General features: G+C 40.0%; 1 protein-coding gene across 1 annotated transcript in view; it reads right to left on the bottom strand.

Moving 5' to 3' along the window:
- The window catches only part of LOC119408287 (moesin), a 19,101-nt gene extending 13,076 nt beyond the window's left edge, over positions 1-6,025 (bottom strand). The window contains exons 1-3 of the mRNA XM_037675090.1: positions 5,948-6,025; positions 5,774-5,869; positions 5,457-5,644 (exon numbers count right to left, since the gene is read on the bottom strand). Of these exons, the coding sequence (XP_037531018.1) occupies positions 5,457-5,644; positions 5,774-5,869; positions 5,948-6,010 (347 nt within the window). The 5' untranslated portion in view covers positions 6,011-6,025. The remainder of the gene's footprint in view (positions 1-5,456; positions 5,645-5,773; positions 5,870-5,947) is intronic.
- Positions 6,026-17,051: the final 11,026 nt, after the last annotated feature.

Here is a 17,051-nt window from a genome sequence, read left to right on the forward strand (position 1 = left end):
CTGGGTTACATTAGTACATGTACTGACACAGTCTCCACTATCAGAAATGTTAAAAGCTACCCAAACAGAAAACCTTGGCTGAATGCAGAGGTGCGTACCCTGCTGGAAGCCAGGAACACTGCCTTCAGGTCTGGAAACTCAGAGGAGCTGAGTAGGACAAGAAAAGAGCTGGTTGCTGGTATTAAGAGGGCCAAGGCCACATATGCACAGAGGATCGAGGGTCAATTCATCTCACAAGACCCTCGGAGCATGTGGAGGGGCATTAAGTGCATAACAGATTATAAAGGAAGGAGTGAACAATGCCCCAAAGACCCATCTCTGCCTGATGCCCTCAACAAGTTCTATGCACACTTTGAAGACCCGAACAGACCACCCAGCACCAGACTCACCTCACCACCGGATGAAGAGCATCTCAGCGTGACCTCAGCAGAAGTAAGGAGTACCTTCAGGAGGATTAATCCGCACAAAGCAACTGGCCCAGACAACATCCCCGGAAAAGTGTTGAAGGAATGTGCTGATCAGCTCTGTGAGGTGCTGGCAGACATCTTTAACACCTCACTTACCCTGGAGACAGTTCCCACCTGCCTGAAGACTGCCACCATCATCCCAGTCCCAAAAAGCTCTACAGTGACTGGTCTGAATGACTATCGGCCAGTGGCCCTCACCCCGATAGTCGCTAAATGCTTTGAAAAACTGGTCATGACTCACATCAAAACAACCATCAACATCAATGAGGACCCTCATCAGTACGCATACCGTGAGAACCGATCAACAGAGGATGCAATCTCCTCTGTGGTCCACACTGCACTCAACCACCTGGAGCAGAAAAACTCTTACGTCCGTATGCTCTTTGTGGACTTCACATCCGCCTTCAACACCATGATCCCCCAAACCCTGATGGACAAACTATCCACACTAGGACTAAGCCTCTCCATTTGCAACTGGGTACTAGACTTTTTAACAAACAGACCACAGTTAGTGAGGATCCACAACCTCTCCTCCTCCACCATAACCCTCAGCACTGGCCCTCCTCAGGGATGTGTGTTGAGCCCCCTCCTGTTTACTCTGCTCACATATGATTGTGCAGCTACCCATCCAGGCTGTCACATTGTAAAGTTTGCAGATGATACAGCGGTGGTGGGATGCATCACAAACAATGATGAGTCCAGCTACAGGCAAGAGGTGGAACACCTGGAGAGCTGGTGCAGAGAGAATAACCTTCACATCAATGTTAAGAAGACAAAGGAGATGATTGTGGACTTCAGAAGGAACAAAAACACCTACACCCCCCTGAATATAAGAGGATCTGCGGTGGAAGTGGTCTCCAGCTACAAGTACTTGGGTGTACACATGAATGACAACCTCAGCTGGAGCAACAACACCACCAGCCTGATCAAGAAAGCTCATCAGAGACTCTACTTCCTCAGACAGCTGAGGCGAGCTGGTCTGGGAAGCTCAGTCCTCACCTCCTTCTACAGGTGTGCAGTGGAGAGCATCCTGTGCTCGAGCATCAATGTGTGGCATGGAGGCTGCACAGCTGCAGAAAGAAAAGCTTTGCAGAGCGTGGTGAAGGCTGCACAGAAATCTGTTGGAATCAGCCTCCCCACCATCACAGACATTTACACCTCCAGATGCAGGAAGAGGGCCACCTGCATCATGAAGGACCCCACTCACCCAGCACACACACTTTTTGCCCCACTCCCCTCAGGAAGGAGGTTAAGGAGCATTAAATGTAGAACCACTAGACTGAGGAACAGCTTCTACCCTGAGGCTGTTAGACTCATGAATCTCTAACTAGAATAATCACTGTGAAAAACCATATCATGTTGCTGCTGATCTGTTTCAATGTTGATGTGTTCATGCATGCACATCTGCTCACACAGACTCATGTTCATGTTTGTGCTGATGTTCAATGTTTTATGTTATGAGTGCTTAGTGTATATTTAGTTGATGTTTTTCTTAGTTCATATCTTAGATGTTATTACTGTTTTTCTTATACATTTTATTGTTGGATGTAACTGGGACCCCGTGTACATAATTTCGCTCCACCACATGTACCACATGAGGTGCGAATGACAATAAAGAAACTCTGACTCTGACTCTGACTGACTCTGATACATAAAAAGCCAATAAGTAGAAGTTATCTAAGGAATCTCATCTTCGGCCAGCAGATTGTGTTGAATCTTCACTCCGTCACAGTCTGTAGCTGGACTCTTCTTTAAGAAGTTCAGTTATCTGGGAGGGGCTCAGAGTAGAGCCGCTGCTCCTCCACATTGAAAGGAGCCAGTTAAGGTTGTTTGGGCATCTGGTTAGAATGCTTCCTAGGCCAGCAGACTGTGTTGAATCTTCACTTTGTCGCAGTTTCCCTTCAATGCAGGTTCCGTCCTGGCTGTGGAACACTGGACCAGCTCTTTACACTCTCTAGAGTCCTCGAGGGGTCATGGGAGTTTGTCCATCCAGTCTACATGTGTTTTGTGGACTTGGAGAAGGCATCTGACCGTGTTCCTTGAGATGCAATGTTGGGGGTGCTCTGTGAGTATGGGATTGGGGGCCCATTGCTATGGGTGGTCGCCACTGATTCTGTGCATAATTTTTATGGACATAATTTCTAGGTGCTGCCAGGGGATGGAAAGTAGTGTTTTGTTTAAGACCACCTAACCTGAGACCAAGTCAAGACCAAGACTTTTAGGGTCCGAGACCAAGTCAAGACCAAGACCTCCATCCATCCATCCATTTTCTTTACCCGCTTATTCCATTTTTGGGTCACGGGGGTCGCTGGTGCCCATGTCCAGCAATCACTGTGCGAGGGGTGGGGTACACCCTGGACGGGTCGCAAGTTCATCACAGGGCCACATAGAAACAAACGAGACAAACAAACATTCACTCTCTCACTCACACCTAGGGACAATTTAGAGTTACCAATCAGCCTAACATGCATGTTTTTGGACTGTGGGAGGAAACTGGAGTACCCGGAGAAAACCCACGTATGCACGGAGAGAACATGCAAACTCCACCCAGAAAGGCCCCTGGACCGGGGTTTGAACCAGGGACCTGCTCGCTGAGAGGCAGCAGCTCTACCAGTTGTGCCACCGTGTTGCCCTGACCAAGACCTCAAATAAAATAAATAAATGTAAAATTTCATTATAAAATATTTTTTATAAAAGTTACATAATGTAACTTTAAGTTGGCTTTTGAATGAATATACCAGCTTTTATAAATTTTCAAAGCTATATAACAAAGAAATCAGACATTCAGTGGCCTAACTGCATGTAATTCACCAATAAAATTACACAACTGTTAAATTGGAAGCAGTTTCATCACATGCCAAGCCCTAAAAAGCTGCAGTGGCAAAACACTCTGCATAAGTCAAAACTCAAAACCAATAATAACCATATAGTTGCATTAGTTATAAGTATATTCTTTGCGATTTAAATAGGCAAATTTTATAACTGATGATATGGCAGACATCTTCTCCCACACCCAGACAATCACTTCTCATTTTCTTGGAGTGACCAGTGTTGCCAGATAGAGTTGAGGTTTTCCAGCCCAAAAAACCGCCACATCACACAAAAATCTGCCCAATCATTATATTGTTACAATATATTTACTGTTTGAACATGAACACACATCACAAGCCAAGGTAATTTAACAATAATTAATTACTGTTTTTGTTAAGCACTTTGGTCACCATCACTATGGTTGTGTAAAGCGCTATAGAAATGAATGAATGAATGAATGAATGAACAATACTGTATGTGGCAAAATGCAACAATCCAACAAAAATTTTCCCAGAGTTCCCAGCAAAATCAGAATGAAAACCACCCAATTGGCAGTAAACCAGCCAATCTGGCCACACTGGGAGTGATACATGCGAGTGAAAGAGGGTGGGCGTGACAGTGGTAACAAAAAATGTATTTAGCAATGAGTCATGTTATCGCTTGGATTTGAACCAATTGTGGTCTTGACTGGTCTTGAAATAAAATCCTGAGTCCTCAATGTCTGAGGCCAAGACAAGACCGAGACCATCAAAACGTGGTCTTGAGACTGGTCTCAAGACCAAGACCGGTCTCGAGTACTACAACACTAGTGGAAAGAGTCCGGTCCGGTGACCTCAAAGTTCCTTCTCTGTTATTTGTGGAAGAAGTGATCCTGTTGGCATAACCATGCCATGATCTTCAGCTCTCACTGGAGCAGTTCACAGCTGAGTGTGAAGCGATTGGGATGAGAATCAGCCCCTCCAAATTTCAGTCCATGGTCATCAGTCAGAAAAGGGTGGATTGCTCTCTTCGGGTCAAGGGTGAGGTTCTGCCTCAAGTGGAGGAGTTTAAGTATCTTGGGGTTTTGTTCATAAGTGAGGGAGGAATGGAGCACGAGTAACAGACTGATTGGTGAAGTGTCTGCAGTATTGTGGACTCTGTGCTTGTCTGTTGTGGTGAAGGAGGAGTTGAGCTGTAAGGCGAAGCTCTCTGTTTATCGGTCAGTCTACGTTCCTACACTCACCTATGGCCGCAGACTCTGGTTCGTGACAAAAAGAATGAGATCACCGATACAGGTGGTTGAAATGAGTTTCCTTTGCAGGGTAGCTGGACTCTCTCTTAGAGATAGGGTGAGAAGTGCAGTTATCTGGGAGAATCTCAGAGAAGAACCGCTGCTCCTCCACATCAAGAGGAGCCAGTTGAGGTGGTTCGGGTATCTGGTAAGGATGCTCCCTGGGTGCCTCCCCAGGGAGGTGCTTCGAGCATGTCCGACTGGAAGGAGATCCCGGGGAAGACCCAGGACACATTGGAGAGACTATGTCTCTTGGGTTGCCTAGGAACGCCTTGGAGTCCTCCCAGAAGAGCTGGAAAAGGTGGCTGTGGAAATAGATTTCTAGGCCTCACTGCTCAAGCTGCTGCCCCCATGACCCAACTTCAGAATAAGCAGGAGATGATGGATGGGTGGATGGATGACTGAGATTGTGGATGTCTGAAATGCGTTTCTTCTACTTTAAACTTTTTTTCTACAGTCTTCATTCTAGATTCAAGTTCAAGGTTCATAAATATACTATGAAAACCACTTAAAACACTGACTATAACTGAATTCAAACATTGACGCAACGTTTTTCAAACTACCATATGTCACCAATTTATAGAAAATTAGGCCAACAGAAGCAAAAAAGAGGTGTTTATTAATAATTACAGTAGCTATCACAACCTTTCATCCAGTAATCAGCCATATAAAATTTAAAGATTAAGTTTGATCAGGAATCTCTGACTTTCTCAGTTAAAGTTTTAACGTCAGGAGATGTTCCTGTAGATATTTTCTGACTTGAAATTTAGAAATTCCAACTTCTAAGTACAAAGTAAACACTCCATATTTCTCTAAACTTTGGCTATTCCAAAGGTTAATGTATCTGCAACAGGCAAGATATTTATTATACATGACTTTTCTATAAAGCCCCAATTTAAAAATGGCACCATCTCTTTATGTGTTTGGTTGTGAATACAATCCAATGGCAAGAAGAAAATAAGGGATTGATAACCTGAAGAAAGAAGAGGCGTTGAGTGGCCTCTTGGATCAGCTCCTCAGCCACATCTTCAGGGTAAAACTTGGCCCTGAACTTAATCAACAAAGGGTTATTCTTCTTTACATCTTGAGCTGTCACCTGGGATTCAAACCCCACAGGAGAGGCGAGACCAAGAATCAACAAGCAGATGCTAATTAGTCTTAATGGGATTATAATCACAACATTTGTACAAAGGAGTCACTTCAGCGTTTTAGGTTCTTAACTCACCCTCTTGTTCATTTTGAGCCAGGTGGAGTAGCCTTTACTGTCCTGAAACTGAAGGCCAAAGAACCACGTTTCTCTCAGCCCGATTGTCTTCACAACCTAAACACATCAGTGAATATCATCCTGATCATGTTTATTTATGTCAAAGCATGAGTTTAATTGTCCTTCACACTGTACCTGGTCAAAAAGCTGTTTGCCAGTTGTGCTGGGCAGAATGGCAAATTCCAGCTCTGCATCCATCGTTGTAACTCGAACATTTAGCTACAGGAGAAAACAGAGGAGAAAGCTCCCTGCTGTTCATTTATTAAAGTCACCGGAGAACCATTAAAAGAAACATGCATGCGTCACAAGTGGGTGAAAAAGAGCAGTACTGCCAATTCTGCAATGACACTGTTTGCTCTTTGAAACAAACTGGGTTAAATTTGATGGCGTCTTTACAGCAAAATGACAAAAAAGAGAAGTTGTTCTTACATTCTTCTGTTCAACCAGGAGCATCCAATCACAAGAGGTTGGTGGGGACTACAATCAAAAGATGAAGCCCATAGTGGATTTTAGACTTAACTGAGAGCACGGGATTCATTATGTGATACAAAAGTGTTCAGGATGGGTCAAAACATTGACATCACATATGGTATACAGATGAGTTAACCCATAATGACTTGTAAAAAAAATAAAAAATATATAACTTATTTCCAAGAACCATAAAAATGTCAGATTATATGCACCTGCCCTGAAGGTTAGGCAATTCAGATTCCTATTTCTGGCTTTTGTAATAATAACGCACTACAAATGATCGTTACTATAGGTTTGAAAAATCCACAATTTGAAAAATTATATAAAAAAAAATAAATAAATAGCTGGAATAAATCCTAAAAAACAATTACAAACATTAAAAATATATGTTACATGAAAAACATTATCAAACGGTTCAAAACTACAACACACATAGAATTAAATTCTAACAAAAATATTTAGCCCACAAATGAAGCATAACTAAAAATATATAAAAATAACTATTGATGACTACTTACGGTTGACATTTGAGTGTTTTACGAATGTCAAAAGTCGTCCTGACAGAGGTACTTGTTGTAGCGGTTTCCTTGCAGTCACATGAAAGTGCTTGTAATACCTATAAGGATTACAGCGGGTGAGAATAGAACATTGTATTGTTACTAAGTGCCTCTTGTTTAGTTAATCCACCTGCAACCTCCGCCCAGACGTTTTAAAGAGGCAGTCTTTAGCTTCTGTAAACACATTTCATTTGAAACTGATGTAAGAATTTAGTTTTGTACCACTCGTGTAATTTTTGTTATTTAAAGAGGAATAAAAGTCAACGGGAATTCAGGTTCAGTTTATGATTAGTAGAGTTATTAAAATTTCTTCTGGAATTAAAAAACATCTTCTTGGCTTATGCAACAGTGAAATGTCGTTGTCCATAAATATGTTCAAAATATCCCCATTTTGAAAATCAAGTTTCTGTCAAGAAGATACTGAAAGGAATAATCTGCATCAAGCATGCAGAGGATAAACATCGTTACAAATACAAAACTGGTTGAGTCGTGCAAGTAAAAGAGCAGCAGAGTGAGGAAATGTGGCCAATTTGTCCTCCAGCAGTCTAAGCCTATAGCAGCATAACTAAGGGATAGCTCAGGAAACCCAAGCATCCCTAATTATAGGATTTATCAAAAAGGCAAGACTTAAGCCTAGTCTTAAAGTGGACAATGTGTCAATCTCACAGACAGAAACTGGAAGTTGGTTCCATAAGAGGAGGATGATAACAAAGATCTGCCTCTCATTCTACTTTTGGAAACTCTAGGAACCACAAGTAAACCTAAAGTCTGAGAACAAAGTGCTCTGTTAGGAAAATATAGAACAACAAGATCTGTAATACAAGATGGAGCTACTGTAAGTTGTTGAAAGTTTTGTAGGTTAGAAGTAAGATTTTGAATTTTATTCTGAATTTGACAGGGAGCCAATGGAGAGAAACCAAAACTGGAGAGTTATGATCTCGCCTACTAACTCATTAAGTCTGTATTTTGGATCAACTGAAGACTTTTTGAAGAGGGTTTTGGACACCCAGATAGTAAACAATAGCAATTGTCCAGCCTAGACGTTATAAATGCATGGACCAGTTTTTCTGCATCATTTATGGACAAGATGTTTCCAATTTTAGTGATATTATGCAGGTGGAGGAAAACGGTTCTGTTAATGTTTTTAATGTAGGGGTTAAAAGACATATCCTGATCACAAATAACACTAATTTTTTAAATTTTGAAACTGGATGACAAATTAATGCCATATAGAGAAAGTGAAAGACTGCAAAATTTATTCCTAAGATGTTCAGGTCCAAAAACCGCAACCTCTGTCTTGTCTGAGTTTAAACGCAGAAAATTAAGGGTCATCCAGGTTTTTATGTCTTTAAGACATGCTTGTAGTCTAAACAACCCATTGGATTCATTGGGGTCATGGACAAATGTAACAGTATCATCAGCATAACAATGAAAATTTATCCCATGCTGTTTAATAACTTTACCTAATGGAAGCATATATAAAATAGAGTATTGGTTCAAGCACTGAACCCTGAGGAACCCCATGACCATGATTAACTATATGAAGAACACTATTTTTTTACATTTACAAACTGGAATCTATCAAACAAATATGTTTTTAAACTATTTCAAAGTTGTTCCTGTAATCCCAATATCATATTCAAGCCTCTGTAGTAAAATATTGTGATCAACTGTATCAAATGCAGCACTGAGGTCTAACAGGACCAATATAGACACAAGTCCATTGTCTGAGGCCATGAGAATATTATTAGTAATTTTCACCAGGGCTGTTTCCGTGCTATGATGAGCTCTAAACCCTGACTAAAAGTTGTCAAACAGATTATTTCTGTTCAGATGTTCACTCAACTGACCTGCAACTATTTTCTCAAGATTTTCTGAGCTGAATGTTAGATTAGATATAGGTCTAAAATTGGCTAGGATTCCTGAGTCATGGTTCGACAGAGATAGGGCTTTTCATTAGTCTAGCTATACTGAACAGAAACCTGGGGTAATTTTAATTCTAATCTATTAAAGATGAATAATATACAGTTCTAGCTTTAAGGAGAGCTTTCTTTTATGTAAGCAGGTTATCTCTCCAAGATAAATAAAATTATTCCATGTTAGTGCTGGCTTCCTTCCTTAGATAAATAATGTTATTTATTTAATTTTTATGAATATGAATGTTTTTGTTCAGTGCCATGAGATAACTGTTGTGACTTGGTACTATACAAATAAACTGAATTGGAGTGCCATTTTCTTTCCAGCTGTCTATGTCAAGGTCAAGCTCAGGGTTTTCTTTGCCATTCCCATCTCATGTGGTACATGTGGTGGAACGAAATTATGTACACAGGGTCCCAGTTACATCCAACAAAGTATAAATTATAAAAGAAAAACAATAATAAAATCTAAGATATAAACTAAGAAATACACTAAAGAAATATGCTTAACACTTAATAGTGTAAAAACAATACGCTGAACAACAGCAGCACAAACATGAGTCTGTGTGAGCAGATGAGTATGAATGAAAACAAATAAACACAGCAGCATGAAATAAATCAGCAGCATAAGATCAGCAGCATGGATAGTCAGCAGCACATATCAACAATCAAGTCTAGATGCCAGTTTTAAAGTACGTAACTCAGAACTGAATCAAGGAGCCAGCATCCTCTGATTGATTACTTTCTTTTACAGCAGAGCAATTTTATCAAGTGAAGTTTGCATTGAAGTTGTAAAATTATCAACAAGATCATCCAAGTCACTGTTCTCTGATGCAGTACTCTGCAAGACAGAGGAAAACACTGATGGAAGAGATTTTTTTTATTTGGTTACTGCATTCTCTGATAAACGCCTACTATAATGAAATTTACTCTCAGTGGCTGTGTAGTCATTTAATATAAACTCAAAGGTTATTAAAAATGGTCAGATTGAAGAGGATTTTGAGGATGTATAAATTAATACTTAATCTCTATGTCATATGTCAAAACCAGATCGGGAGCTAGGGTACACTCTGGACAGATGACCAACGTACCTCAGGGCCAACACAAAGACAAATGAGAAAACCCATGGCATATGTGGGGAGAGCATTTGTATCCCACACAGAAAGACTGAGATTCAAACCGGAGACCTTCTTGCCTTCTGCAACTGAGTAGTCTTATCATTCTGCACATAGATTTAAAAAGATTTTAGTAAATTTCTCTTCACAGAGTAGCTTCAACCAATCTCAGATTGGGGTTTTCCTCATAAAAGCTTCTTGCTTCATAGGCTTCTACAACTTTTCTTTCTAATTAAGATCATGATTTTGTGGCATCAATTTTATGTAGTATTTTAGGGCTTTGATGAGATACAGACATCTGACATAACAATTTGGGTCTTTGAGATAACAAAAAGGACTTTCATATAATAACTGAGGACTTTGACAAAGTGACTTTGGACTTTAACGTAGCAATTTGGGACTGTGGCATATCGATTCAGGACTTTGACAAAGCAACATGGGACTGTGATTTAGTAATTCAGGACTTTGATATAGAAATTCTTGAGATATTTTATTTGCTTTTTTTTTTAAAGCAAATATTTGCATAGAGGTCTTCAAGATGTCTGGCATTGCTGAATGACAAAATTACTAATATAAATCAGTTCAATCAAACAGATGATCTGGAATTTTCCTTAGAATTTATTGACATTAAAACACATTGTTTCATCAGCGAAGGCTCTTTTTAAGTCACAGCAATATATATGAGAGCCATGATACTACCACCACCGTCTTTTACAACAGTATATAGTTACTGTGTTGGAGGACGAATTGGAGGGCGTTTGAGTAAGACATTTTGTGTCACTTCCTTTTTGTCTCTGTTGGTAGCTGGAGTAATTTATTTGCTCGAGGAGTCTTGTTTTTCTGGATATATCTAGCTTTTGCACAATTTTACATTCTAGTACACAAACACCCTTAATATAGTTGTTTTTCTACTGTTGGATGGTAGCTTTGAAGGAGAGGCTGTCTGAAATAAAAACTCAATTCCTTGCTATTGAAAAACCATTACCTAGCCAGGTCCCCATAGGCAACATGGAGCCACTGAGGCTAGGTCTCACTCGGTGACAGCTTGGGTAAATTCTAACTTGACTTGTTCAGCTCGATTTGACATGTTGCAGTTGTACTACCAAATGCTCCTTGTATTTGATCAATTGTGACAACTTTTGTCATATTCAGATTGCATTCACACTGAAAATACACAATTTTGAAACATACAAGAATCACAATATCCCCAAAGCACCAATACACATTGTTTTGGGGGTATTTTACTTTTATAATTAGGTTTTAGACTTCTTTTTGTACATTATAGCATTTCTCGTACATGGTATTTTCTTTAAATATAGAGTTTAGAATTTGGAGATGTTTAAAATCCACCACAAGAAGTTGAAACATGAAAAATAAATGCTTAAGATTCTGTGCTATATCCAGGTCAGCAGTCAAATTTAAGCAAATTTCATTGCCCCTCTTTTGTACAAAAGGTCATATTTCGTTAAGTTGTATCCCTTGGATTTAAGCACGTGTTCAGAGGGAACTCTGGAATTGAGGCTTGTTCAATAAATGTGTCTGCAGTCATTGTCTACCTGCTGTAACTATGGGTGTGCCTCAGGCCTCCAGAAGAACACTGCTCTTTGACAGGGCATTGTGATGTGGAAAATATGGCAAAAGAACTGAGATGCATGTATCCAAACAAACACAGACTTTCATCTTCAACTTATGGCTAGACTGAGGGTCTCTGCGGAAGCTGTGCACAAAACAGTTTGTAGAAACAGAAACAGACAAGTGCAAATCTCAGCTGGACCAAATGAAAGTGACCAAGTCCTCAAAATGTTCTTAAAAATATGAAATGCTGCTCAAAAAAAAAAAAAAAAAAAAAAAAATCCTGACGATGAACCAAAATTCTATTAATGGAACCAAGTTAGATATTTAAGGCAGCAACTGAAAGGTGTGTGTAAGGAGACACAGTAAGGAGAATGACGCTGCATGGTATTAACATAGTGTTGACTGTCATTAACGTTCTTCCACAGTACTAATCAGCACTTATAAAGGCTATTTGAGACTTATAGACAAACAGATTTTTTCTCACATTTGCAACAAAATAAATGATCATACATTTGAAACAGTCTCAGACTACTGTAATCTAACTTTTGACACAACTATCAGGTTTCTAAACGGCATTAAAGAGACCGCTTTGGCTTTGGAAAACACGTTGACCCCTTACTCTTTAACTCAGTACTGACGCCATGTTTCCTATCATCACTATGAAGGCAATGTTCTGTTGGAAACCTGAAGCTCAGCCATATTTATAACAGGTGAATCAGCTGCATGTAGATTTAACTGAACCAGCAGGTGATGAAGGGATTAAAACCGTCCACAACAACTCAAGAAAATTTTTGAAAATTTAAAGTCAAAACAAACTACATCAATTCTGTCCAACTCACATTATCACCTCTCATCCACTGTTTTTTATATACCCATTGATGAAACTAAAAGCTCAGCACCCAGATAGCGTGGTGAAAACAAAATCATCATGTGAATGTAATGCAATAAATCCAATATTGGATCAAATGGATAACAGTGTTGGCACACGGACACACTCCTGGTCTTATGTCTGTAGGGTGTGGCAACACGTCAGGCTTGGACACAAGCAGGGATTCAGTGCAAAACAGAATCATACAGCTGCTGTTTCCTCTCCTGCAAGTCGGCCCACAGATGTTGTGGCTGACCTTCAAGATCTAGCAGATCAGCACTGGGTTGGTGTTGACGTCCAAGCTTATCCCACACATGTTCAACTGGGGAGAGGTCGGGGCATCTGACTGTCCACAGAAAAACCTCACCCTGACCTTAGTCATCCAAAGACTCATATATGTCATGTGTGGATTAGTGTTGTCTTGTTAAAAGACTGAATCGGTGGATTGTCAACAGGGGAAAGATATGTGGACACAGGATGTCACTGGTGTATCATCAGGATCCCTTGGATCACTCACAACCAGAGGTGACCTGAAGTCTGATCTTATGGTTCCCCACATCATGAACCCAGGAGTAACTCTGCTGTGTCTTCCACAATATTGGTGGGACCAGTCTTCTCTTCTCAGGCCTTTTGGTTATAGGACTTCTCCAAACACAGCAGTCTCTGCTCTGGTGTCATGGCAGCCTATCAGTGGAACAGAGAACCAGTAGACCAGCTGATACTGGCTGTTGAGGCGTTGGCTATGCAGGATGACACAAGGTGTTGCTCAGAACCAGTACCTGTGTCCAGGTGGAAGGTGCACAAGTTATGGGGTTCCACATTGCTTGAAATATAATACGGCAATCATCTCTTGGTGTTGTCTGTGTTGGGTCACCAATTCCTTTACTAAGGGGGAGGGGTTCTCATCCAAAGTGCTCTGGTGTTAAACCAGAACCAGAGCTCACATTGTACAAGCTCTTTTTGTTTTCACCACTGTAAGCACTGGTATCAAAGCTTGTACTACCTCAATTTTTTCCCCCAACTTATTACTCAACTTTTTGCTCAAGACTTTCCTTTTTGATAAATCCTATAATTAGGGTTGGCTTATGTTGTCATAGGCTTAGACTACTAGAGGACAAATTGTTTACATTTCCTAAAATGAATTGTTAAAATTCAATAGTTTTCATTTGATATTATTTCTATCTTAACATGTGATTCTTGACCTGCCATTGTGTCCTTCCCGTTCCTCTCAAACCCAGCTGGTTGAAGCAGATGGCCGCTTATCCTGAGCCTGGTTCTGCTAAAGGTTTCTTCCTCATGAGGAAGTTTTTCTTTTCCACTGTCGCCCTCATGCTTGCTCAGGACGAGAGTCTGTGATGGAGTAAAGACTCAAAGCAGTCTGCTCCTCAGATAAATAAATAAACCTACTTTTTATGTATATGAATGTTTCTGTTCAGTGCCCTGAGGTGACTTCTGTTGTGACTTGGCGCTATATAAATAAAATGAGTTGAACTGGCCCAGTGCAAAGACTTGCTTTTTTTCAGGGGCTGGGTGTGGACTCAAGAAGATTCCTGAAACCATTGGAATCCCAAACCACTGGAACTGCTGTGAGCGCCATGTTTAAAAGATCTGAGTTAGTTTCACTTCCCCTCTGCTCAGGGATTAATTTGTAAACCGATTGATGCCGGAACGCAAATAGCGGGCGGGTCGGCGGAGGGTGCAGGGTGGTGGGAGGGGCGGGGGTGCAGGAGAGGGAGGGGAAGCAAAGGTCGCAGGGGGTTCTGGGGGTCCTCCCCGAGAAAATTTTGAACAAAGTAGATGCCATTTTCTGCATTTTGGTGTATTTTAATGGGTTGTTAAACATCCACGTTTACCTAGATTGGTAAACACTTAATTGAGTAATTATTAGGAACAACAGCTCTCTTCTTGTGCATGAACAGAGCAGCTCCGCTTCTGTCAAGCATCCACAACCCCCGAGCCCAACTCTTCGTTGAATTCAATCCTGCGCGCTCCATTTTTTTAAATGAAAGTAAATTGGACTGTCTCTTCGACATTTAGATCGCTGTTATTTCTACAAATTAGCGCAGTTGTTTTGATACGTGATGTGATGTGAATAATACACATCAAACATTTCTCTCGTTGCAATTTTAATAAATAAACAAAAATGTATTAATAAGCCACTTAAAAACTGGCAAACTGATTTGCAATTTAGTTGTGCTGTTAAATTATAGATTTGAGTTTTTTAACAAAAATGCGCAATGACTTTGGACTTTTAGGGGTGGAGATTTGAGTTACCGGATCCAAGCAAACAGTTTCCAGAACGCACCCGGTCAAAATAAGAGAGTTCCCAGATCTTGTTCCGGCAGGATACGGCTCAAATAAAATAAAAAAAAAGAAGACAAAATACTTCACTTCAGCATAAATAAGTCGTTAGCAGTGGAATAACAGGACCTCATTTTATTTTAGTTTGTGATTTTTTTTTTGAATGGTCAGTCATGTAGTGAAATTGGGTCAAAGCACCACATCCAGCTGCCTTCACAGTCAGTTTTCAATTTGACTGATAAAAACTGTTTGAAGCACCATTTTACTAGTATTTTCAGCTCTTCTACATCACCAGCTGCTGTTTACAAGTCCTGTTAGAAAACTTACGAGCAACTCTTGCTCACAGCAGAAATCAGTCAAGCGAGCGTTCACAAACACAACTGTCATTTTAAAACTACTGGAAAACACACACACGGCAGGTGCTCGGTCGTAATGTCGGCAATCCTGTGCCATAAACACAATTGTATTACAAAAATAGGCTGGTGATGTTAAGACATCTGTTTGCAGGAATGCTGACATAAACCCTGTGATGTGTGGCAATAAAATGCCTGTGATCCTTTACAAGAATTCAAAACACAACAAAGGGAGGGTTAGATTTACTGAGAGAGATGTTAGAAAACTATACTGGTTCCTAATTTTATTTTAAAAGAAGAATCAAGAACTAGTTCTAGTACCAGCACTGGTCTAGCGCTTGAACCACTTTAGTGGTAAAACCCTCATCATTATATTGGTTCCAACGCCGTGCATCTGTGACATCTTTCCATCTCACATGCAAACAACTGGACAATACCCGCACCCTCTATTTCTGCTGTTCTTCACTTCCTGTTGTGACTGACTGGTGGAAGCTCTGGCAACTACCTGATAACGCCATAATTGCACTTGTGTTTTCATTATTTCTGCCGTCCATTGCCAGCTCCTTGCAAATCAGATCATTTGCATATCCACTGCTGCTCTGCATACGGACCAAAGTCATTCAAATCAGACCATTTCTTTGCCATTGCTTTTAGTCAGGGAGTGTAAAATAATCAGAACCTTGCTACTTTTAGTGCTGACACATGTTATTGTTGGAACAACCGTAATATGTTTTGATAAACTGTATTTTCCGTTCGGTTTACAGACTTTAATCTCCCAGACAGGAGTTTATAAACTATCCACTGTCATGTTGCTGTTTTATTTAATGTGATTAGAATATTTTTTCACTTTATTCCTGACAGTCTGAATTAAAACCAAATAAACAGTATTTGTTGTGATTTTTTGCTCTCCTTCATATATTTGTAAGCTCGAACATTTATGGACAGTGTGGCGTCTCAGATTCAGACTCAGTTGGTTTTCATTCACACTATTGCATGATAAGGCAAAAAAAACAAAAACATTTACCCAGGACTTGATGTATAATATGATTTTTAATTTTTTTACTCTTTATTTAAAAAGGCAAATCCCACTGAGATTTTTTTCAAGCGAGGCCTGGGCCTGAAGGTAGTCGAACATTCATGTTTTTTTGGTCTGTGGGAGCAAACCGGAGTACCCGGAGAAAACCCACACAAGCACGAGAAGAACATGCAAATTCTACACAGAAAGACCCCAGGTCCAACCAGGGATTGAACCCAGGACCTTCTTGCTGTGAGACAACAGTGCTAACCACTGAGCCATCACGCTGCATGATAAAAATCGTTTAAAAAAAGTGCATAAAAAATAAAATGACATAACATAAAAATAAATTATATAAATAGATGTTTGCCACAATTCAAATGGAATGGTTATTTTTTAAATACCATAACAACTAGATTGATTGAGCAGTAACTATTGTGAACAAATCAAAAGTTCAAAGAAGCAAAGTGCAGCAGCCACACATCAGACATCAGAGTGAGTCTGGTAGCGTTCCAGTTACAGAGGAAGAAGATACTTTACATTTTAGTTTTAAATGGTATCAATGCCATCCATCCATCATCCATCCATCCATCCATCATCCATCCATCCATCCATCATCCATCCATCCATCCATCCATCCATCCATCATCCATCCATCCATCCATCCATCCATCCTTCTATCCATCTATCCTCTTGTACCCACTTATTTTTTTTGGGGTCATGGCGCTGGTCACTGGTGCACATACAGTATACAGTAGTCACTGTGTGCGAAGTGGGGGGCACCCTGGACAGGTCGCAAGTCCATCACAGGTGGTTTCAATACACAAACAAAAAAAAAAGAAAATCTTTTTTTTTTTTTTCTGATGTGTGATTTGCTGCTCTGTTACTCCTTGCTGTTAGATTTACTAGAACTGTCAATTCCTCAATAACAACTGTAAACCTGAAAATAAAACAAAAAACTAAAATAACAAATATCTAGTTACCTACAAGATGAAGAAGTCTACTCTAAAATATATATTTAAATTTTTATCCAATAAATCTATATATATATATATATATACATACATA

This window comes from Nematolebias whitei, chromosome 4 (assembly GCF_014905685.2).
Source record: "Nematolebias whitei isolate Nwh7 chromosome 4, NemWhi1, whole genome shotgun sequence".
NCBI lineage: Eukaryota > Metazoa > Chordata > Actinopteri > Cyprinodontiformes > Rivulidae > Nematolebias > Nematolebias whitei.